Here is a 24,797-nt window from a genome sequence, read left to right as displayed (position 1 = left end):
CTATGGATGTTTCTAATTAGTATATTTAGACAAATCCAGGATAACCTTGAATTTAAGACAACCCCCTCAATAATTAGACTCTGTATGTGGGAAATATAGAAAACAAATAGTTATAAATATTCCATGTATAGAATCTAATTACAGAAGGGTCATCTTAAATATGTCCCCACCACTGCTAAAGTGGGGAAATCAGCAGGGAGTGGTGGTGGTGGTGGGGGGAGGGGTGATATGCAGCCTCCTTGCCCTCTGGCCCTTCCCCCTGCAGCCTGCCTGCCCTCTTTCCCCCTCCCCACATTGTGCCAGCACCTCTACTCCATGCAGCCCCTGCCCGCTTCCCCCCCACCCAACACTCCCCACAGGCTCTCCCCCCACACCTCCCTACTGTCAGATGCAGCTCAGGCTCCATTCCCTCCCAGCACAGAGCACAAAGAAGCACAGCCTCTGCCTGGCCATGCAGCAACATGCTGGGACGGAGCTGTCACCACTGCTCAATTGGCTGGACAGGGAGGGGATGGTGTTTCCATGTGCTCTGTACCTCTGGAGGGAATGGAAATGGAACCAGACATGCACTGACAGTAAGCTGGGGGGGGCAGGAAATCACACAGAGGCTGCAAAAGCTCCTGCTTCTGCATGCCCTGGGTTGCAGCATGCCCTGGGTTGCAGCCTGTTGTGTGCCCTGTGAACTACAGCTGCCACCATGGCACAGGGCACACCATGGCAGTGGCAGCTTTGGCACACAGCAGCAGGGGCAACTCTGGCTTGGGGAACACAGCTGGAGCGGGCATCGCCGTATGCCCTGTGCCAGAGTTGGAAGTGCTGGAGTCAGACACGCGACTTGGTCCAGATACGGCCCCCCAGGGAGGCTTTTCTAGTCTAGATCTGGCCTGGGGCATGAGGCGAGTTTGACATCCCTGCTATACAAGGGAAGAGCTTTCCCTCAATTTACATAATGGTAACAGAATGAGAAGAAAAAATAATATTTGGGGCATGGGGAGGGGGAAGAAAAAATAATATTTGTTTGCTTTTTTGATCACTTCTGTACAATGATAAGTTTTTATTGAGCCATCTCTAGCAACTCCCAGGTCTTTTTCTTTTCCCCCCCCAAAAAACTTTTACAACCAAGTAGAACCCAACTGTGTTCCATTGTTTGACCCACGTACCTTGACAGCACCATCTAACTGCAGTCTTTCCACACTGATATAGTAAAAGGTGTAATCAGAAAATCACGTGTCCCAGAGAGCATCAGTACATGAAATAAGGACCTATTCCAGAACTCCGAGGCAAGATTGTTTTGCTCAGACGGACCAAATTCCTGGGGAATTACAGTCTTCGCTATAGACTACACAGAGATTGTGCCAAGCACAACGCTTCCATACCAACTATAAAAATAGATTTAGAGGACTTAGAATGATTGTGAACTGGTACAACCCTCTACCACCTCCTCTTGCTGGACTCATAGCGACTCTTTCACATTCATAGATTGTAGAGTCGGAAGGGACCGCGAAGGATCATCACATCCAACCCCCTGCCCCGGGCAGGAAAAGGACTGAGGTCAGACGACCCCAGTCAGGTGCCTATCTAGCCTGCTCTCGAAGACCTCCAAGTTAGGCGATACCACCACCTCTCTTGACAGCCCACTCCAGATTCTGGCCAGATCTTTTATTTAAAGCCCTCTTCCTCACAGGGACTTCACAGTAAAACAGAAACATGGGCTTTTCCTTATGCTCAAGTCAAACAGTACCTTCTAAGAATCATTAAATGATAGAAAATTAGGGTTGGAAGGGATCTCAGGAGGTCATCAAGTCCAATCCCCTGCTCAAAGCAGGACCAGCCCCAACTAGATCATCCCAGCCAAAGCTTTGTCTAGCCTGGTCTTAAAAAAACCTCCAAGGATGGAGATTCCACAACTTCTTTGGGTAACCTGTTCCAGTGCTTTCCTATCCCCCTAGTGAGAAAGTCTCCTCCAGGCTTACGAAAGCAAGCAGACCACTGACAAATGTAAAAGAGAGGCACTTTACATTAAACTAAACGCAGTGGGTCCCTGCACTGAACCCAGCGCATGCCCGGAAGAGGCAAGGCATTAGTTCGACTTGGCTCACCCAATGTCTGTATAGATCGGGTGCTTGTGTGGGGGGTTTTTGGCACTTTTATCAAATAGCCACTGAAGCAGTCTACCTATACAGATGCTGAGGAGCCAGGTCAAAAGTAATGGGCTGCATCTTCCAGTAAAGAGCAGTTTTGTTCTGTTTTTTTTCATTTCTGTCACCAACCATAGTGCCTTTCCCCCAGGCTTATAGAACAAGCAGTACTTGTTCTCCATGTTCTGAAAGCAACCTGCACCTTTCAACAGGCTGCAAAGATTTTCCAGACGCACTCAACCTCCTTTTGCCCTTTCTCTTGCAGATAGAGCCTTCTTTAGTACTCTAGACTGGGAACCTGCCCAACAACTGGATTCCCTACACTTGCCCCTAGCGGCACCTTCTTTCTTAAAGGGGCTCTACCCCGAGTCACAACTTGATCAGTGGAATAACATCCAGACAGGAGGATGTAAAAGGACATCTATCGTGCCTTGAATACAAAATCTGATTCAGAACTCAAAATGACAACAGAACTAGATTCCTGGATTATCTGTCCTCTATAGATACCCACACACACTCAACAGACCTCTTACTCTTAGAGACTAAAAACCAATGTCCCTAAAGCGAACTAGAAAGAGGTAATGCAACAAGCATTTTGTGCCTGTCCAGAATGCTGCCCTCAGGGACTGTCACTGATGGATACAGGTATTCTCATCCTTATGCGTTAGGGCTCATATAAGCATCCACTAAAGTCTCTGGAAGCTTTTCCACTGATTTAAATAGGCTCTTGGATAGGGGTACTTATCAGACTATTGGGATGAATAACTAAGAACACAACTATGGGTGGATGAGCAGGGCATGAGCCCCTGGGTGCTACTTAAGGGGTCGGGGGGGGGGGGAGGAGGGTGCCGAAGTGTAGCCTGGCCCCCCTCCAGCACCTGCCATGCAATGCTGCTGGCAGCTAAGTGCAGCACTGGGCATGAAATGGGTGAGAAGCAGTTGTGGGGTTGGTGCTGGTCAGAGGCTTGCTCCCTTTGGCTTCCATATTAAAACAACCAGCACCGGTTTGCTCTGTTATGCCTCTGTCCAGTGACATCTCTACTATTCTTTCAGTCACATAGGTGAAAAGAATAGTCATATTTAGAGTTCAGCCAATTCAAGCCTAGGGCAGTAGTTCACACCCTCTTTAGACTCTAGGCACTCTCCAAAAACTTTTGTAAACTGAAAGGCACTCTAATTCAAAAACTAAATTATTTATTATAGTGCTTGCCTCCTTACAGAAGAGCTAGGCACTGGGGGCAAAGAAGCAGTCAGGCAGGGAGAGCCTGAGCTGGCCTTTGTCTAATCTTCTCACACCTTGCTTGTCTCCTCACATTCCTGGCACCCTGGTTGAGAATCAGGCCTAGCCTATTGAAATCTGTGAAGGGGATGGAAAGAATAGTTGCTGACATTCCTGCAGAGATGCTTCTCGGGTACCCATCTTACAGAAAGATGGAGTGCATTGGGAGGAAAGTACTATGCCCTTTCTTTGTCTTCCTAGAATACAGTAGCCTGGTCTCATCCGTTACAGGGCTACTGGTAGTCCTCTAAAAAATGTCATCTCAAAATTACCACAGCCATTTTCTCAGTACTCTCTAGGATGCATCCCATCTGATCCTCCTGACATGAAAATCTGAAGTTACCTCTAAGCTATTCCTCCACTACTCTAGGCTTCTCATGTCTTCCCCCATCCTTGCTGCCAACTACATTTATTATCCGATTGCTGACTTTATTTCAGTCTTTGCAAATAAAGAGAGGCATCAAATACTCAAGCCTTCTTCACATAATCCTTTGCACTCAGCAAGAGACCTACTTTCCTTGGTCATCTTACTTCTTACGTACTTGTAGAATAATTTTTATTGCCTTTTGCAATCCTTGCTAGATGCATCTTAAATCACTCCTTGGCCTTCCTAATTTTCTCCGTCTGCCCTTGTGAAACTCATTCTTCCCTAGTAACATGGCCAAATTTCCACTTTGAGTTGGTTCAACCAGCCTCACTCCCCTGCTTTGAGTAACCAGGGTAGCCACCAGTCCCACATACAACATAAAGAGATCGATCCCCTAAAAATAGGAAAACCAAAAAAAGAAAGAACAAAGTAAATGCTGAGAGTCCTGATACAGTCATATGGAAGATGCCATTTATTAAAATCAGAGTTAGATTCAGTAGTGCAGAAGAGGAGGCAGCAAGATCTATCCCCCCAGGGAAGAGAGAAAGCCAACAGTGACAACCTCCACTGAAATCTGTCCCTTAGAAATTGTAGGCTATTTCATTTGTTTTTCAAATGACTAGTGGGGAACACTAGAAGCAAAGAACTCACCTGCCGAGTTCATGCAAGAGAAAAAGAAAAGGACAGACAGATCACAGTGCAGCTGAAGAGACGGATCAGAATCCCATGAAAACTCTTACAACTATAAATCAAAAAGGAAATGACTAGTGATACCCTTGGGAGACGACCCTCCTCCTGACACGGCATGGCATACCCTCATGTTGGAACCAAAGGTTCAGAACTTTGATTAAGTTACCATATCATATCTGTAAGTCAGAGATAGACTGGAGAATGGAGATCTGTTGAGAGACACCTCTCTGATCAACTATCAGGAATTTGCCACATCTTATTTTCTCATTGTATATTATTTTGTGAAATGAACTGTAGCTAGCCTTTAATTTTGCTGTTATAAGAAAAATTATACAAAGCTAAGATTTTATGTTAACCGTCTTCTAATTCAGTCATTTATTTATTTAACACTAAGAATATACAGTGTATATATTTTTGTTATTCACATGAAGATATTTACTGCTGAGACAATGTAACATTTTTCCAGGTGAAAATGGGAATGACAGTGCAGGTTTTGGACAGAATCTTCTTTCTAACCTACCTGAATCTTTGTGCTTGGTGATGAACTGGCCCTCCAAATCGTCTAGCTGATGAATGATATAGTTGTGATAACAGTGCCACGTTTTTGTTCTGGTTAGGATTGGCTGCAAACTTCACTGTAATGGGTTCAGAAGAACCTGGGGGTTTGTGACCATTGAAATTTGTAATTGCCTCTTCTGCTTCTGACCTTTTGTCAAACCGGATAAATGCAACCCCTCTGGACAAACCTTTTAACCAAATCAATGAAAGAAAAAAGAAAAAGGAAAAAAGGCAGCTCAGGATTAACTCAGAATAATTTCAAAAGTGAAACCCTCCAAAATAAGTATCATTTCTAAGTTTCATTGTTTTATTGATGGCTCTTTCAACAGCTAAAAATAATACATGCAAATAAATAAAACTTAAACACATTTATTTCAACCATATAGTGATCCTAGCAATGAAAACACAGCTTAGAATCTGAGGTCAAAATTATGCAGTGCGAGTGTGTTATTGAAATGCAGTATTAAACCAATCTTTTTATTAAATTTCCTCAAACAAAAAAATTGATGGCAACTCCACTGTGTTAAAAATAATGCTGGGGGAGGGGGGGGTCATCTTTGCTTAATTATGTTATTCAAAGCAGATCTAAAATGTAAGCTGATTTTCAAAAAGGAGATGACAATCTATGTTGATAACCAATTTTCACACACACCTGTATACATAACATGGGCCTCAGAATTTCCCCTAGTGACCCAAGCCGATTATTCTGGGTCATGTTTTGAGTATCACTTAGACTACCTTAATTTAAAGGCTTCAATTTATGGTAAAGGATGGTAAATTGTTCCAAAAGTTTACTACTTTTACTGCTCTCTATTGCTATCATAATTTTTAAGTTTCAACTGTGTTTAGCTTTAACTTCTAGCCATTGTATCTCTTATGTTGTCTGTACATAAGAGCCCACCTATCAACATTTTTCTTCTAATGTATGTATTTGAAGATTAGATGATCCATGTTTCTAATATATGTTATGTGTAGATAGGTCCAATAAGAATCAAGGTATGAAACCTTTAAAAAAAAAATCAGTACATATACCATTATCAGATAACAGATAGCAAAATTCTTGGTAAAAGGTAAGTGAACATTATGGCCTGCATTTTAAAGATGAGGATAATTTAAATCATGGCCATGAACCAAACAAATGAAAGAGCAGGGAAAAATAAGCATGGGTCTTTACCCACAACATTGTGTAGATGCACCCACACGTGCTTAACCGCTCAGTCGATTAATTTGCTGCAGTGTAAAGCAACACAGTCTGCACGTGTGATACTTAGACTGCAGCAAACTAATTTCTGCTGCCGTAAAAACAGTATTGTCCCCAACAGTACTATCTTAAAGCAGTGAAAATAACTGCACCTAAACGTACGTGTAAATGCTGACCCAGGCATAAATTGTGCCTAGTTAGTCTGGGCAGCAGGGGCCAGACCCCTGCCTGCTGCCTAGCCACATGGCTCTGCTCTTTGGGCACTCTTGTGCCCCAGCCAGCCTCTCTGCCATCTGATACTGTGACCTGAAGCCCAGGGTAGACCCCTCCTCTTCCCCTCTCAAAAAACCTGCGGCCAGCCCAGGACTGCTGGACCCTGGCTCAAACTGCTGCAGTCCTGGGCACATATGTAGACACTGCACTCCAGATCCTTTAACTGTGGTTCAAACTGCACCAGAGTTTATGGTGCCACACTAACTGAATGTGCAGATGTACCCTGCACAATTCTGTAATAGTCAAAGACTGAGACAGAGCAATGCCTTCCTTTTTCTTAATCCCTGCCCTGGGAAGGAAGCAAACAGCTCTGATTTAAGCATGTCATTATTTACTCCTGACTGCAAGGACTATGACTGGCAAGGGCCAACAGTAACACTAGCCTCTCCAGAAAGTTTGGTGGGAAGGGCACTGCCATGAACTTGCTATACCATTACGAGATTGCCTGCATCTTGAAGAATCTGGTACTGGTCAATCACAATCAGAAAACGGACTGGACCAAACTAACCACTGGTGATTATTATTAATATTATTACTGAACACTAATAATATTATGTTCTCACACATCCCTTGCATCATATAGAAGGGCAAACTCCTATGTTAGGGAGAAAGGAGAAAGCACATTCATATCCTTGTAACAGATGTTACATAGCTGCAGGGTTCAACAGGTCCTAGGCAAATGTACAAATCTCACTTCTCTTCCATTCCTGTGCTATACTTCTCTTTTGTCCTACCTTACTCTTCAGCTAAAAGTGTAAGTATCAAGGTATACCTATTTGTGGACAAAGGGACTTCCAAAATGACTAGAAGTAGAAAGCTGGAACTTGGCAGGGGAAGAGGCTTCACTGAGAAGCATCGTCTAAGTCAGTGGTTCTCACCCTTCAAGGCACCCCCCTCCATAACTTTTCAGAATTTGGAATCACTCCAGTTAAGAACTACTGCTGTACCACCTCATCTTACCTCTGTGATCCCCAACAAATGTGCTGCCATTGCTGACAGTTTGGTGAAAGTATCCCACATTCCTTGTGCACAGCCTGATCATGAAGTGTCTGTGGCAAAAGTGCATCCTTCTGCCTGCATTAGTTTTATCTGGTAAACCTAATGCAGACAGAAGCACCTTCACTTGCCACCACAGTTGCTTTTCAGTTTGACCTCACATGCTCCTCCCACAAAGAAAGCAAGCAGGGCAGTTCCACCTGGCTGTGATTTCCCTAAATGGGTCTTGCAGAAGCCTGTGTGCTCTGGTGAAAGCCTGGTTTCATCTGGTCCAAATTATATGGTTAAGGAAAAAAAGCATTTTGAACTAAAGAAAAAGAAAAAATTTGAATGCATATATGTGTTACCAGTGTTTTGAAGGGAAAGACTATTGTGCTACATATGCAATGACTAGCTTAGCTCCACCATGTAGACAGTATGCCTCCTTCAACTACTACATAGTCAAAGTCACCTAAGATTCAGAAAGCACACACACAATCTTTCATGAGTTTATCTTCCAAGCTGCTCACTAAATTAGACATTGGCAACATAAATCCACGTCTCAAACAGTGATTATTAACTTGCATCAAAAGGTATTCCATGTGACAGACAAGAAGGCCAAGAACATATCCTACTACACTTATTAGGCATTTCCATGGACTTAGAGGTCTTAAGTGTGATCCTATTCTTTATAGTGCTTCCTCCACCACCTGTGGCTTGCAGGGCGTTTCGCAGCAGGCCTGTTCCACTGTCAGCATCAGTCCCAGATGGCTTGGGGTCTGGAACCAGATCTAGGACTCTAGGCCCAGCACCCACAATCACCTGATTGTCAGAACTGGCCCAGACATTCCTAGGTTTCCAACTGGACCCAGGGCTGTCCAGGCCATTGCCCACGATCAACCATCAACACCAGCACTGGACCACCCCCTGGGGCTACCCCTGGCCTCATCTCCAGGGAATAGGCTGAAGCAGCCATGAGGTCTGCGACAGAGCTGCTCCCTGTCCAATCCACAGGATGGGGTTCTGCAGCACTGCAGTGGTGTAACCAGGATCTAAAGAATTTTATGCCCCAGCCCAAATATGATAGGGCACAGGATGCATGATTTTGGAAATAGGGCATAAAATTCTTCAGATATTAAAATTAATGGTAGAATTTATATCTGCCAAGGGCCCTAAGCACTTAACAGGTAAGTGGGATGAGGCCCTGAGTTTTAAGTGGTGCATACTAAATGAAAGAGATGAGAAGCAACTCCCTTTAAGTGCACACAGTACGGGAGTGGGTGCTCTGGGTGTGCCTAGTCAAAGATTCAGATTATGAAGGTACTTTTTTTCCCCTTCTATTACAAAACCTAATATAAAAATCTATCAAGAAGATGAAATTAATAAATACTTAACACAATAAATGACAAACAGATTGAAAACACCTGTCATATTTCATACATAATGGATAGGCTGGATTTTTATTCTACAAAAATATCTGTAATTCTAGAGAGAAAAGTAAAGGTAATCTAATTTGATTTTTTACATCGTAAACCAATTACTTACAGCAGTGGTTTTCAACCCATGGTCCGCAGACCCCTGGGGGTTGGCAGGCTTTATCTAAAGGGATTTGTGAGAGATGACTATGATCTTTCAAAAGTATGTGAATGACCATACTTACAATTCAAAGGCGTCTGCACCTCCATTCAAAATTTTTTTAGGGGTCTGCAACTGAAAAATGCTGAAAACCACTAGCCTGAAGCAATGAGAAAACATTAACTGATCAATTTAGAGTGTCATCTACAAAAAGACTATTTCAGAAAATTCAAGTGGTCTTTCCATGGATACAATGATCAATATTGGACTCCATAATTTTTTAGCACATAAAACTACCTGGAAAATTTTAAATTAATTCAAGGCTCTAACCACCTTTAAAAAATAAATAAATAAAAAAATAGACATTTCTGTGCACCTTGTAAAGTCAAGTTTTTATGTACCTAACATAATTATGCTTACCTGTGGTTTGATCCACAAGTACACGCGAGTTGATGATGCGTCCAAACCGTGAAAACATATCTTCTACATCTTTTTGTGTCATTGACCTCGGAAGTCCACTAATGTACAAGTTAGCATCTTTGATAACTTCAGAACTTGGACGAGCATAAGAAACCTTCAAAATAAATGTTTTTGCAGTACATGGAATTATATGATTAAATTAAACAGCACTTGGGTTTTTTTTATTAAAAGACATCTAAAACGCAAGCAATTTTTCCTACAGTATTTTTATAAACGAGAGAAAAAAAGCAAGTGGGCACGAGAGGAAAGATGAGAGATCTTATTTGATGCAAAAAGATGTTACACATTCCCTTCTGGGGATGAGCTAACAATAGCCCAGTACTGATGATATCAATGAACCTTCATGATAAAAGTTTTTATTGGGTACCAGACCTAGTATATGTTATGTCAATGCCTAGTAAATACCAATAGGTGTATTCGACCACCAGCTGAAAAACTTAATAACATCAATGACAGTTTTAGCACTTAAAACTAAGCAGAATTAGCATGTATCCTCCTTCTCACTCAAAAGTGAGAACATTACTAACAATCTCATAACGTCTGAAAGTCTATCCTTTACAGGAAAATGGTAGAAATTCAAACCAACTAATATAATATGCACTCCTTTTTCATATTTTAAGGCAGAGCTCATCATCAAGTACCTGAGTTTCACATGAGTTCAATCCAAAAGCCAGGCAACAATTTGGAATAGTCTTACCTACTGTGGACAGACACAGTCATCACATGTGGCATTGGGATAGAACCCATGACCTGCCAGTAATTATGTACCAGGTGTATGAAACTGTCAACTAGACACTACAGTGATGAGTGCTCTAAAAACGGAGGGAAGGAGAAAGAGAGAATCTTTGAAAATCAAGCTGTTACAAAGCAGAAGTGTTTGACAGCTCATTCCATTGTGCTATTCTTCTATACATGCCCCTGTTCTTAGTTTGAAGCTCTCCACTGCAGCATTCACTGAAGGAGAGTAAACAACAAAAAACTAACATTCATTTGAACAAAAATTTTTAAGATTACAGAGTAATAAGAATTTCTAATATAAATTGTTAACAATTTCAGTAAACATGTTTTGCAAAGCAAATGGTACCTGTCTCGTACAAGGGGTGGTGGTGAGGAATTTAAGTGACATCTCCAAGGACAAGTACTTTGGGATCTCAAGAGAAAGGGCTGTTACTAACATTCAAACCTAATGCATGGCCACTAGCAGCAAAGGTGGTGCTGACATTCAAAGAAATTGGTTCATGTTTACAAAATGCTAAGATAAAACACCACCAAAAATATACCCCGCCCCCCCAAGTTAGGATCCGAAATCCATGTTTAAACATCTAAACCAGTGGTCTCCAAAGTGGGGTGCGCAAGATGATCCATTGGGGTGCAGGAAGAAAATATTAGACCTTCTAGTTACATTTATTTTTTTTAATCTAAAAAAAATAAGACAGAAATTAAGCTTTACTAATATTTAATATACGGACTGACACTGGCGCCCTCACTCTGTCTGTATGTCAGACGGTCATGTGTCACGTATGGTATGCGAGTAGTACATGTATATAATCTATAAATAAATAAATAAATATACATATATTGGGGGTGCATGCTCAAAATTTTTTTTACTGATAGGGGTGCACAATCAAAAAAGTTTGGAGACCACTGATCTAAAACAAGTGGCCCAGTTTTCAAGTGTTGAATACTCAGCAGTCCACACTGATTTCACCTGTAAACTCGTGCTATTAAAACTGTTTTAAGATCTGATTTTCATAAGTATAATGAAACAGTTAAATGTTAATTACAGGTTTTCAAAATGCACTCATAAAAAGTTTAACTAGTCAGATGATCTTTGCAAATACTTGCCTCTCTTGTTAGGAACTTTCACTCACTCAAGATATTAAGTTACTATTCATTCCTGAGGTTTTAAACTGGCAAGGCACAAAGAAGTCTAAAAGAAATTGGGGACGGACAGCTGAGCAGGAGAAGGTATTACAATTCTAGAATGCCAGAGCTCCGCTTAACTATTCTAAATATATAATGTCACATTTTAAGGTGTAAACTATAAAAATCCATGCTTGCTACCTTGATAGTTTTTGACTGAAGTCTCAGGCCATTCAGTGTGTTTATTGCTCTTTCAGCATCTTTTGCAGTCACGTAGTTCACAAAGCCATAGCCTAAGCTGTGTCCTGCATGGAAGAATATTTTACATTAATCCTAATAAAAAGCGATGTGGCTGCTGAAATTAAAGGTGTTTGTTTCTTAGCCAAGATCAAAACAACACACAGACATCATATGTAAAAACCCTTTAGAGCAACTATGGTAAAAATGTGCCGTTAAGTTTTTCAGGGCTGACAACTGTGTGGGCAGTCTGATGTGACGCTCCTCCACTTTCCACTTCAGACATTTATCCATTTTTGAGGCTAGTGTACCACAAATAATAAGCAGGGAGCCCCCAGGAAACAAGTCATTTCAGTTCGAAACACTGACTTGGGAATACTAAGCCATCATCATAAAACTACAATCAGCAAACTGTCACACAGAAGTAGTCATGGTATGTGACACTGTTTTCACTTCTGATCTTGTAAAACAGAATAGTTAAATAGACAAAAGAACAAAGCATTACATTAAACTCCTAAATATACAGTAGCAAGCAAGATATTTTGGCATATGAAACTAATTGGAGGGGAAAAGAAAAAACAAAAGTATCACAAAATTAACAGTTTTCCTGCAGTTGTTCCAGTAACTCAGTCCTCCATTCCTGGGGACAGAAGTTGAGTTTTTTCTTTTCTCTTTCATACAACCCCTATGATTTATCTGTCACACTGCATACAAAGTTAAAAATGGGCAAAACCTTTGATCCAGGTAGGTCATGGGCCATCACTTACTTAACCAAACAGTCCTTCTCAGGAGATATATTACTGGATGTTCATATCCAACACTTTTCTTAAGGTATTCTTAAGACTCACAAAACAGCTTGAGGGGAAGAAAAAAAATTTCAACACAGCCTACACAGTCTGAACAAACTGAACAAGTTGAACAAATAAATCAAACAAAAATTATTTTCCCAATCTCCCCAAATGCCAGTCTCAGGTGGGGGACCAAATGCAAGGACTACCTGTGAGTGGAACGTATTTGTGGTTAGTAATTTCTAGGGATATTTTAAACTCTTAATAATTTGACAGAAAGAAACTGGCTCCCATTCAGGAATCTACTACTCACTTTTCCCCCCCACACCTGACATCAAAGCTTTAGGTTGCAAATACACACTAAAGATCATATGAAAGATCATGCTATCTTACCAGATAGTCTTAAAGCTGTGCCTAAACACAAGGCTCAAAAGTCAGTAAAGGCGGCGTGCCCTCTGCCTCCCCCGCCGCCCCCCCAGTGTCCCTCCCCAACAAAAAACCATACTAGAAGATGCTCTTCCAACTATAACCATTTCTGTCATCTAGGATGGTTTCAGAGTAATCCTCAGCAGGCAAATGACAAGCCATCCCTACCTTCCTGATATACTCTAGTTAAATTAAGCTCACATCATTTCAAAGGAAGCCTGAATGCACCAGAAAAGTGAAAGCCAGTTTTCTATCCCTGTCCGAGGCAGTCTATAGAGAAGAGCAGCAGAAGACACTAAAACACCCATCCAAAGAAAAAAAAAAAAAAAGAAGTTTCATACACCCACAGTAGGAATTATGTCTGTTTGATTAGCAGCAACTAAGGCTGGAGAGAGTCTCCAAAAGTATTACGACTTCGTCACTGTGCAGAATGCTGGAAGCAATGGTGCATGTACAAGATGGGGACTAACTTGCCCGACAGGGATCCTTACAAGAGCAAAACCTCTAACTGTTCCCAATGAAGCTGTACACATTTGCCAGTGTCAAAAATGTTACAAAAAAGATGCAGCACCTCAACATCTTCTCTAAAGCCAAATATTACTAGTATACAAACTCTATAATCTATAACATCTAAAGGCCAAGACAAAAGTGAGCCACATACTTATTAGGGAGCTCCTTTTTGCAAACAATGCAGACTCACCGCCCGAAGAAAGTCTAGTACAAATACTCATTAAATGCCACTCCCGGGCTTACAGGATGTTTGCCCTGACCATCAGCATTGAAGACGACCATGGTCCTAGGAAAGGGTGTGCACCAGTCACCATCTATCAGCCTTGACAACACACCTCTCGAGGCAGTGAAAAAGTTCTGCTACCTTGGATCCACAGTGAGTGACAACCTATCGCTGGATGAAAAGTTAAATATGCGCACTAGAAAGGCATCTACCACTTTCAGTAAGCGCTTCAAACAAGCCTGGAACAATACAAAACTCACAAGCAAAACTAAGCAGCTTGTGTACAAAGCCTGCACCCTCAGTGTCCTGATGTATAGCAGTAAGACATAGTCAACATATGCATACTTGGAAGAGAAGCAGAACAACTTCCACCTACATTGTCTACAGTGCACCCTTGACATCAGGTGGCAACACAATCACCAACACAGAGGTCGTCACCAAAACCAACCCACCAACCATCACTGCACTACTCAAAACAGTGGCGCCCACAATGGCTTGGCCATCTGTGCAGGATGGAAGATGGGCGCATCCCAAAGGACACCCTGTATGGGCAAATTGCAGAAAGGAAGAGAAGAGTAGGACGCCTAAAATTGAGCTTGAAAGACTTTTGGAAGACTTTTGGAATTGAACCAAACCTCTGGGAGGCCTTAGCAGGAGACAGGACAAAGTGGCACTCCCTTCTCAATCATGGAGTCCAACATCACAACTAGTTATGGTCTTCTGAATTACAACAGAAACGTGACCGAAGGAAGCGGCCTGTCAGTACGGTGGCCCCTAATGTCATATACACCTGTGACCACTGTGGCAGGACCTGCAAGTCTAACACTGGTCTTTACAGCCACAAGAGAACATGCACCACCAGTCAGTAGAATAGCTGCAATATCCACCATCACTTGCTGATGAACCATTGCCATATGCTGTATACTACTGTATAGTCCATACCAAGTGCCAAAGACATATCTAGATGAGTTGTATCTATTTGAAAGTATTCCAAATAAACTAAATCTATTTCACCTTCCCTCCTATGCATGATTTTGTGTCCTATTCTCTTTGGTGCTGAGGAATTGCCTTCAGTGACTAGTGAAACCTGAGGACTTCCAGACGATTCTGCAGGATAATGCTATTAATGACTAACTACGCTGTTGATAGCGCAGTAGGACCTTATAAAGAGAGTTTGCCCCTAGCTACTTATAATGCTGGCTTTCTATGTACCCTCTTCCCTGGATTAATCCCGAAACACAGACTACCTGACATGTAAGTCTTCGTGCAACTGAAGTAACTGTGGCCAAGATGAACAAACAACAAACATTTCTTTGCTTGCAAACTAGCATCAACAAAACCCACGGATTTGTTCTGGACAGCATATAACCTGGTTAGCCCAGACTTCAGTTCACCCGATTGCTCATGAGACCATCTCTGACTGCAAGGAAACATCCTATCTGAAAAGGTGAGACAGAACCTAGAAGGGGATGAACATGATCTTCTCTTTGCTGAACCTGTGTCTTGCACTACATACAGTTTCTGGGGTACTAAATGCCACAACTTGTTACTTTGTTCTCTCTCCTAGCTCATATAGACCACTGGAGCCAAGGCAAGAGCACAGATTTCTTTATAAAGTGGAGTGCACGCCAGCTTCTCCATTTGAGGGGCTCAGGATATTGGGATCACATTGATTTTGAAATTCACTGTTTCCCTGCTCTTAGCTAGCCCAATTTAATTCATTTTTAGGGTGTGCTGGGAAGTAGATGAAGAGCAGGCATTTGGGAAGGGCATAAATGGCCATGTATATTGTTTATATTGGGGCTGGTAAGAAAAAGGGACAACTCATTTGGCAGAAACACTTACAATAACCAAGGTGAAAAACGTAAGATGAGGGGAGAGGACAAGGAAGGGAAAATGTGCTGCTGTCTTAAAACAGACTGATTACCTTACAGAATTAACTTGATGACCAGGATATCATTTGAAACAGCTTGTGAACATATTCAAAACTAGGAGTATACTAAAAAAATACTCCACAAATGCCAAACTTACATTCACACGCGTTACTATGATTTCTAGCTGTGTGCCATTCAGAGAAAGGGCTCCTGATAAAAATAAGCGATTTCCCTTTTAAGACCTGGTTCTCAGCTCCACAATAGACATGCTGTCCATCTACCTGCTTCTTTCCCCTGTTCCACCTTGGCTGCAAGGCCTGAGTTGCTAGATCCTGTTTCCAGTCTGTGTTCCTCTCTTGTTACTAGTCAAGGAGGGAAGGGGAAACCTGTGCCATTCACAGCAAAAGAAACAGTCCTGAAATGACGTGTACCCTTAGTTCACTAGCTGATCAGGGCAAGCTCCAATTGAAGGCCCTGCTTTGCACGGCTCCACAGCCCAGAGGATAAGTGCCACCAATGCTCTTCCCTTCTTCCCCCCCTGCTGCTGCAGCACTCAAGTAGTCAAGGCACATGCAGAGCTCCAGCTGCACTGCCATGCCAGTGAGCTTAGCAGGACACACTGCTCATGTGTGTGCAACTGCACTGCCATGGATTTTGCAAAACTCATTGCTGAGCAAGATATTGCTCCTTTACCTTGGGAGATCAGCATCATCCTCCCATTACTTTTACAGACAAGGGAAACTAATGGCAGAGTAACTGCACATAATCATTTCACAGCCAGAAATAGACAGCAGGTATCCATGACAGAACTTGAGTGCGCTCCCCCAGACTGTGTCCACTTGAGTCTGCAAACACATCCCAAGCCAGAAATAAGTCACTGAGGCCAAGTTTTCTTCCCTCCGCACCTGCTCTCACACCCTCTGCCTCCTCAGGCTGAGCATGGTGCAGTCAATAGCAAATTTGAAAGGGGGGGGGGAGGAGGGAGATGCAGGGGAGGAAAGGTGCACTCAAGGCTCCTAGTGCTGGGACTTGCCTTGTAACAGTATAAGATAAGCTCTTAGACCACAGGTGGGCAAAATCTGGCCTGCGACAGATCCCTCAGACCCACCTGGCCCAGGCACGGTCCAATCGTGGCATGCCCCGACATCTCCTGGACGCACAGCAGGGCTGGGACAGCTCCATGGTAGGACGGCATTTCTAGACAGCCCACGTGGCAGTGGTTCCCTCTAGCTGCCACTAGCCCCAGCCCCGTGGTACCGGCAGGGACCCGCACTGCACAGCCCTGACCCCAAGTGCCCTGTGCCTGCCCAAGGTTCAACAGCAGTGGCGTGGGACAGAAGCTGTTGCTCAGTGCAGAGTAAAAGCGACCCCTCCCGCTGCCGCCATTCCTGCTGCAGCCACCCAAGCCAGGCTGCCCTGCATCTGCTTTGTGCTACCACTACTGCCTTGCAGGGCAGCCCAGAGGCAGTGGTGACAACGGCGTAGATGCAGGGCAACCCAGCGTGGGCTCTGCACCAGGATCCGAGACAGGAGGAGGGGAAAGGGCTGCTTTCTCCCACACTGAGCAACACCTTCCGTCCTGCACCACCGCTGCTGAGCCTGGGTGAGCGAGCCTGTAGCAGGCACCGGGGGGGTGGGGAGGGTTGGGGCTGTGCAGCACGGGTCCCTGCCAATACTGTGGGGCTGGGGAGAGTGGTGAAGACAGCCGGAAGGAGCCACCACCACCTGGGCTGCCTAGAAAGGGAGTCTCGCCACTGCAGCCCCACTGTGTGCTCAGGGGGCAACGGGGTGCACCACGGGCAGGCAGTGCGGGGGAAGGCCAGGTCGGGGTTGTGCCCAGGTTCTGGCTGATCTGCTCTGGCAGGGGTGAGTCTGGGAGCTGACCGGGGCTGCATGCCGTTAGCGGTGGTGGGGCGGCACCGCAGGGTGCACAGGATTTAGGCTGTTACAGGGGTGGGTGATGACTGGCTGGGGGGCACGTGCACGTGGAGACTCCCATGAACAGCCCACCATACCCACAAACCCTCCTCTACAACCCCCAGAACCACACCTTCCCCCACACACCTCACCATACACATGCACATACGTCCCCCATGCACCCCCCTCATCGTCCTTCTCCACACACTGTACATCCCCCCACAAACCCCATACCTACTCATACATCCCCCCACAAACCACCCATACCCACCCCGCTACACCCTATACACACTGCCACACACCACCCCCTTACAGATCCCTTACTTACTCTTGTATGGGGGGTGGGGAGAAGTTGGGGGTATGGGTGGGTAAGGCTTCATTCTGAGCTATTATGCTAATCACCTCTATATACACCACACAAAACACATAAATCAGGACATATTTTTAAAATAGGATTAAGACATGTTATTGTCAATGCCTGAATTTTAGTATAAAATTTGTGGAGTTTTTTTCTCTAGTTTCAAGATGGCAACCCCCCTTCCCAAAATAAGTACTTCTGCAGGCAAGGGGACTGACTTCTGGTAGCAAAGGTCAGAGATTAGGGGCAGGACTTCCAGTCCCAAAATAGCAACCAGGGCATGGGGCACCAAGACAGCTCATCAAAACTCATTAAGCAGCCTTCTAGCCAAAATAATTGCCCGTCTCTGCCTTAGATCTACTGAACTTCTACATAAAATATACCAAATATTTTCACCCTGCCTATACAGCATGTAAAATGAAGTTACTACTCTCAAAGTCTTGTGACATCCAGAGATGATTAGTGTTGATACAAGGAAGTAAGCCTCCTGCTGTAACTACAACCCATTCCAGAGCCTAGGAATACTAATGCAAGGAAATACCTTGATGTGACGCAGTTTTTCTTGCTACATATTTTTTAAACTACAAAGCTCCATACAAACTCTATCCATCAGTAGTGAAGTTTTTCAATAAGTTGTGTAGTACCGGGGCATCTGATATGACTAATTGGCCAATGAAATTCTACTGTTGAGATGGGCAAAACAATACATGCACACTTAAAAGAAACATTTGAATGATTCAAAAAAAATGAATGAACTTAGTTGTAGTGATACACAAAAGATTCAGAGATCAGTGTGGACAACTCAATGAAAGACTGATCAGTGATCTGTAGCAGTCAAACAAAGGAAGCGTTATTTTAGGACATGCAAGGAAAAGAACTGGTAAATAATGAGAATATTATGCCATTAGACATCTATGGCACGCCCTGCTCCCCAAATAACATATACCGGTGGGTCTCAACCTTTCTGAACTTTAGGGACCTCTCCATAACTTTTGTGAATTGAGTGGCACCAATATATAAATTAGCGTTTTGAAATTACAGTGTTTACCTCCTTACACAGGGGCTGAGCCAGGGATGGGCAATTATTTTGGCTGAAGGGCCGCTTAACCAGTTTTGCTGAGGTGTCGAGGGCTGCAAAAGTAGCTCCCATCTCTTGACAGGTGCCCCCCCTCCTGGTTTTCATCTTGGTTGGGACTGGAAGTCCCACACCTAAGCCCTGACCTCTGCTACCAGAAATCCTCATCCTTGCCCTGGAAGTACTCCAGAGCAACAAGGTAAACCCATAGGGAGGCCCCTTCCGCCCCTTCCACCCCTGCCTGGAGGAGCAGCAGCCAAGCCTACCCTGCTCCCCTCAAGACCAGTTTTCCCCCCCCTACCTGCTGTCCGGAGTGCTCTAGCAGGGACAGAAGAAGTCATCACTGGAGGCTGAGGGAGCCCAGCAACCTCCTGGATGGCTGCAGCAGCAGTGGCCTTGCCTGGAAGCAGTGCCCACTGGCCAGGGCTGGGGCCCTCTGGCAAGGGAGGCTGGGAGCACAGAATACACTGCCCCAGGTAGGAGCGGCTGGGACTCGGCTCCATGCGGACCACAGCAGGAGCAGACCACCAGCCAGGCCAGATGCAATTAAATTGGTGGGTGCCCTCCTGTGGGCTAGATTCAATCAAGCTGGTGAGCCAGATCTGGTCCACAGGCCATATTTTGCCCACCTCTAGGCTGAGCAGTAGGAGTGGGAGATTATCCAGGCAGGGACAAACCCAAGCCCAAGCCCAAGCCCAGCTTACCTACATATGTACTTACACCTCACAGCACTTCAAAAAGATCTGTCTGCACCCCAGGGTACCCCAGCAGCCAGGCTGAGAATCACTCTTATATGTAGTACTGGTCAAACCATTTTTAAAAAGTTACCAGAAAATAAGATTTCAAGGACAAGCAGAAAAGCAAGTAAACTAAAAAGCAAAAGACCATTAAGACAAAAAGAATATTCAAGAAATGTACATGCATATGGTTTGTACACAGACATGAATGACACTGAGATTGGGAACACGTGCAGCTATCTTGCTGCACTGTTGTTACTGTGCCTCACCAGCAGGTGGCAAGGAAGCAGGTAACAGCAAACACCTGTCCCTGAATGGCTGCAGATGGACAGAACGTAAACTAGTAAAAATGTATGTAGCTAGAGTTGTATCCCCAATCATTTTAGGGATAACTCTCCGTTGGTTTAAGCAAGGTTGCTTTGGCTTAGGGGCCTGAATCATCTATCTGCAAGTGTGTGCATACATGTAGTGCAAATTAGGTCAATTTGAATGTGTTCTCTTTCCATGGCCTTGCTACACACTTGTGCTCATTTACAGATGTAAGGAGTGTTGGGAACTAAGAGTCTACTCTAGCTAAGCCTAAAGAAACTTGCCGCTTCTCTAAATTAAGTTACACTGTGGAAAACGTTACATGCCCAGCCACCTCCAGGAACAGGGGAGCAGAAAGGAGGCATTCAGCAATTTTTCCCCCCATGCTTCTGTGAGTACTGCACAGAGGTCTACTCAGCTGGCTTCAGGCATCCAGCCCTAAGAGTTTAGGAGGGGTCAAAAGAATGGATATGTATATGGATGAGACATCTCACCTAATGTAGCTGTAGATGTTTATAGGACATGAACCTTTATGCTTCAGGAACAAAACCAACTGCTAAACAAAGAAAATGAACAAATCCCTTCTACGAGAGCCTCCTCTTGAAGCATCTGGGACCAGTACTGCCAGAAACTGGATAGCAAAAGGAGTCAGACAACTTACTCCAATGCAATATGACAATTCTTACATTTATAAACATTTTCAACTCCCCAAAACTAACTGCAAGACCAGCATTAGGAGGGGGAAAATGCTTAGGAATACATTCATCCCCTACTATTTTAAGCAAGTCAGACAGCTTGGCAGAAAGCAGGGTATATGTGCACCTTTATCAATTAACTAAATCAGAGATGTATAGCGTACACTTTCATAAGCATAGGGAATAGTTCATGAGACGCTGTGAAGGGACTACAGGAAACAGGTGCTAAATAGAGAGTAGCGATTATAATACAGGGAGTAGGGAATGGGGGAGGAAAAAGTTGGTGCACTGTCGAGAGGGGCAAAAGATGGGTAGGAGAGAGGGGAAAACAACAAAACCCTACAAATCAGTTAACCCTGTCAAGGGACACAGGACTTAGAAAAAGCTAATCCAAGAAATAGGATAAGAATCCATCGTCTTAACTATGGACTAAACTGAGACTACGGTCTGTGGATTTTTGTTCCACAATTTCCTGTTCAAACCTTACTCTCCTCAATGAATAAGCACTCGTTATGAAGGCTTATACTATACATCTCCGATTTAGTTAGTCTGTAAAGGTGCAAATCTACCCTGCCTTTTGCCTGACCTCAAACTAACATGGCTAACTACCTCTCTTTGAAAACTTTAGTCATTTCTGTCCGCTGTATCTACAAATGGCATTACTATGTGCTATGTACAGACTTTGAGAAATCAAGTCACTCTTTCAGTTGGATTAAAGAAAAAAGCTGTTCCATACAGAAAGTTAACTAAAGGCAACAGCAACAGCTTTTAGACAAAAAGTAAGATACATTTTCAGGCTTTTTTTCACTGTAGAAGATATGACACACTGGGGAAAGCTTTTCAGTAAGTTACCCCAGCGGGACGGAATTTGATTTGGGAAGAGGTACAATCAGCTTGTTTCATAGCACAACTTAACAGATGAACATACTTCAAAAAATAGCATTAAAATTGGACGTAGAAGAAATTACAGAAGAGAGAGCATATAAAAAGAGTAATGGGGCACCACTGCTATGTCACAGTATTAAAAATAACCAAGTACTGCACAACTGAATTGCTGGTTCAATGAGCAATGTCTTCCAAACCAATGTTTGTCTGTAACTAGGTAACTTTTAAAAAGAGCGTCTAGTAGATTCCAAAGTGTGAGGATGTTTTCCAGGGTTGTTGGTTGTAGCTGTGTTGGTCTAAGGCAGGGGTGGGCAAACTGTGGCCCGGGGCTGGACGCGGCCAGCCAGGCCATTCTATCTGGCCCATAGGGCCCATAAAAAATTTAGAAAATTAATATTAATCTGCCCTGGGCTGCCTGTCATGTGGCCCTCGATGGCTTGCCAAACCTCGCCCACCCCAGTCTAAGGACATAAGCAGACAAGGTTCTTTGGCTAGATGTGATATCTTTTATTAGACCAACTGAATTGTTGGAAAAATTGTTCTTTGCAAGCGTTCAGGTACAAACACCCTCTTCAGGCATGGGGAGAGTTTGGATGTGTTCTAGTTATCAGTAACCAAACCCTACTGATTTTTCTTTGGTGAAAAAACTTTTTCTTTTTGTGTTTTTCCCCCCACAATTATTCAGGTGCTAGATAAAGCCTTGGAGGTCACCTCTGAAAGAAGATTAGGGTGCTAAAAAGCTCCTTTTTCCTACAGGATGAAATGGGCATTCTTTAGATCCAATCTTGTTCATCCTCCTGTTTTAAAACTTACTCTCTTCTTGCTTTGTAAGACACCATGAGTCTGTCTGGATGGGCAGCATATAAAAAGTGAATGAATAAAATAGGCTTTCCACAAAAATCTCTCACCTCTGCCCCATCACCCTGCAGGCCACTCGATGCTAGGTCCCTCTATCCTTCTCACCACCCGCAGCTCTCATGAAGGAACTTATGGCTGTACAACTTGGCCTCCATAAGCAGTGCAAGGCCCTCTAGTTACTACCAAACTGAATCTTTGGGACAAAAAGTCACTCAAAAAAAAAAATCCAAACAATTTTTGGCCATTAACAGGGCTCATTGTTTTTAATAACATCTCATTGAAGAAACAGACTGCTGAAAATTAAGAGTGAAATGTGAAAAGTGTGTGTGGGGGGGCGAAGAAATGAACAAACATTTCATATGACAAAAGTTGGCTCAACAGAAAAATTCTATTATTGTATAACGTCTTCCAAAGACTTAACATATTACTTTGTTACAACCATTAAATTTTGGTGCCTATACTGCAACGACATGTAAAATTGAGGAAGTCAGGCAGCAAGCCACCTTTGAAGCAATAAACAGAAGCACCAACTCTTCATTAGGCACTAGGTAAAAAAAGAACCTAATGGGCAATAATCTAATCTAGTATCTTGTCTAATATTTAAGCAGCTAGTTTTAGGCAGAAGATGCCAACCAAACATGGAAAGAACCTTATAAAAACTTTAAGGGTTCAAGGATCAGTTATAACTTGAAGCAGTGGGTTTATAATCCTTCCTAAACTTAAATATTTACTACTCTTAACTGACAGCTTGTTACTGATCTAGTGTCCAACACATTTTTTTAATTCTGCCACACTGTTGACCTCAGTGATATCCTCTTGCAATCAGTTTCCACTTTAACTCTGCACTGTATGAAAGAGTATCTCCTTCCCTCCCTTAAAAATACATCACCTTTCAATTTCATTGAACATCCCCTTGCTTTGTATTGAGACAGGGTAAAATATGAATGCATGCTTCCTCTGTATTTCATTAGCAGGAATCCTGGCTCTTTCTGATTTAAAAAAAAAAAATCAGTTTAAAAAAAAAAGGAAAATAGAGATATATATAGATATCTAAATATCTATATAGTGGCACTTCATTTTAATCATAGAAACATGTGGAGTTTGGGTTACCTTTTTTTAAATCTGAAAATTGGTTATTTGTTGATTTTTTTTTTAAAAAAAAAAAAATCAGAGAAAACCAGGATTCCTGAACATTGGTATGGGTACTTCTGTGTGCCCTCTAGGATGAAAAAAAAAAAAGCCCTCCCAAAACCTCCCATTCCTAATTCTTTTTAATCAGAGCCTTTTCCATTCTGCTAATCCCCTGTGATTCTCAGCTGGGGCCCCCTGAGATCCGTTTACAGTACTAGGTGTGCTGACACCTAATACATGTTTCACAAGATAAACCTATACATTTTTCAAAGAGGAGTCCATAGTGTCAAATTTTCTGACTTGTTGTGGTTGGAGTTCTTTGCAACAGAAGAATTGCTCTGTTATTGTTCCACAGAGGAAAAAAAGTGTGAAAATGCTAGGAGCTGACATTTTCCAAGGGAAGCCTTGAGTCTAAAGATGCTGAGAACCATTTTGCCATTGATATCCTATTCATTAGAAGTCCTTTTATTTCTGTTATATCCATTTTTTTAAACGAAGCCTGGGATTTTCAGAAGTGCCCAATTCATATCCCATCGACTTTCAGTATTTCTTGTGTTCTTAAGTTACTTAAATGCTTTTGAAACTCCCCCCACCAGAATGAGAAAATAATACACAATTCCAGTAAATGAGACTTGAAATTCCTACATTTAAAAAAAGCAGGACTGTAAGTTTATATGGAAACGTTACTTCTAGTCTGGATTTTGTAGTTCCAAACAACAACTAGTTTTCATCATAGGAAACATAGTTGTTCCTTTTTATTTTCTGATTCATGACAATGCTGCCTCCTTCTCATGGTAAATTCTCTTTTTATAGTAGCTTCTTGTGATGGAATTCTACAACGGTTTTTAAGAGTGTAAAAGAATGATACCAAACTGCTCTTTATTTTACTGATATTCAAAATCCTAGTATGTTGAGATACAATTTTCCTTTGCAACAACCTTGCTGATTTAACCCTATCCAATCAGGATCTACGTTGTCTATACATTTTAGATAATTATTTGAATCAATTTACCAGACTGAGAAGAAAGGCTTACCAGTAGTCTAACCCTCAGCAATCCTGAAAAATATTTTGTTATGATTGTAAAAGTGTTAAATCAAGCTTATTTTTAAGCTCCAATTTCAGTAAGCTTGCCTTCTCTTTTTTTGCTAGCAGTTCCTTCAAACTTTGGTGCATATAAAACTTAAGAGCAAGAAGCCAATATCTTAAATCACCAAACTTTTCAAATTTTATTTCTTGAGAGTAGAACCAAATGCAGAGGTCACTTTGCTTCTCAGAAATACTCTCAACTTCCTTTACTTTTTTCTTTATTCCCCAGGGATCCTTTGGACCCAGCAATGCTTTAGAAGAATATTCTGCAGCTCCCCTGGCCCACAC

The 24,797-nt window shown here is 42.9% G+C and overlaps 1 protein-coding gene across 1 annotated transcript in view; it reads right to left on the bottom strand.

The window, feature by feature from the left end:
- Positions 1-24,797, bottom strand: part of ELAVL1 (ELAV like RNA binding protein 1) — a 60,845-nt gene that overhangs the window by 3,120 nt on the left and 32,928 nt on the right. The window contains exons 3-5 of the mRNA XM_019550624.1: positions 11,601-11,704; positions 9,477-9,630; positions 4,995-5,220 (exon numbers count right to left, since the gene is read on the bottom strand). Coding sequence (XP_019406169.1) covers positions 4,995-5,220; positions 9,477-9,630; positions 11,601-11,704 — 484 coding nt within the window. The remainder of the gene's footprint in view (positions 1-4,994; positions 5,221-9,476; positions 9,631-11,600; positions 11,705-24,797) is intronic.

This window comes from Crocodylus porosus, unplaced genomic scaffold (assembly GCF_001723895.1).
Source record: "Crocodylus porosus isolate Cpor-Errol unplaced genomic scaffold, CroPor_comp1, whole genome shotgun sequence".
NCBI lineage: Eukaryota > Metazoa > Chordata > Crocodylia > Crocodylidae > Crocodylus > Crocodylus porosus.
Note: the sequence above shows the minus strand (reverse complement) of the source record. Positions and strands in the feature narration are given on the sequence as shown.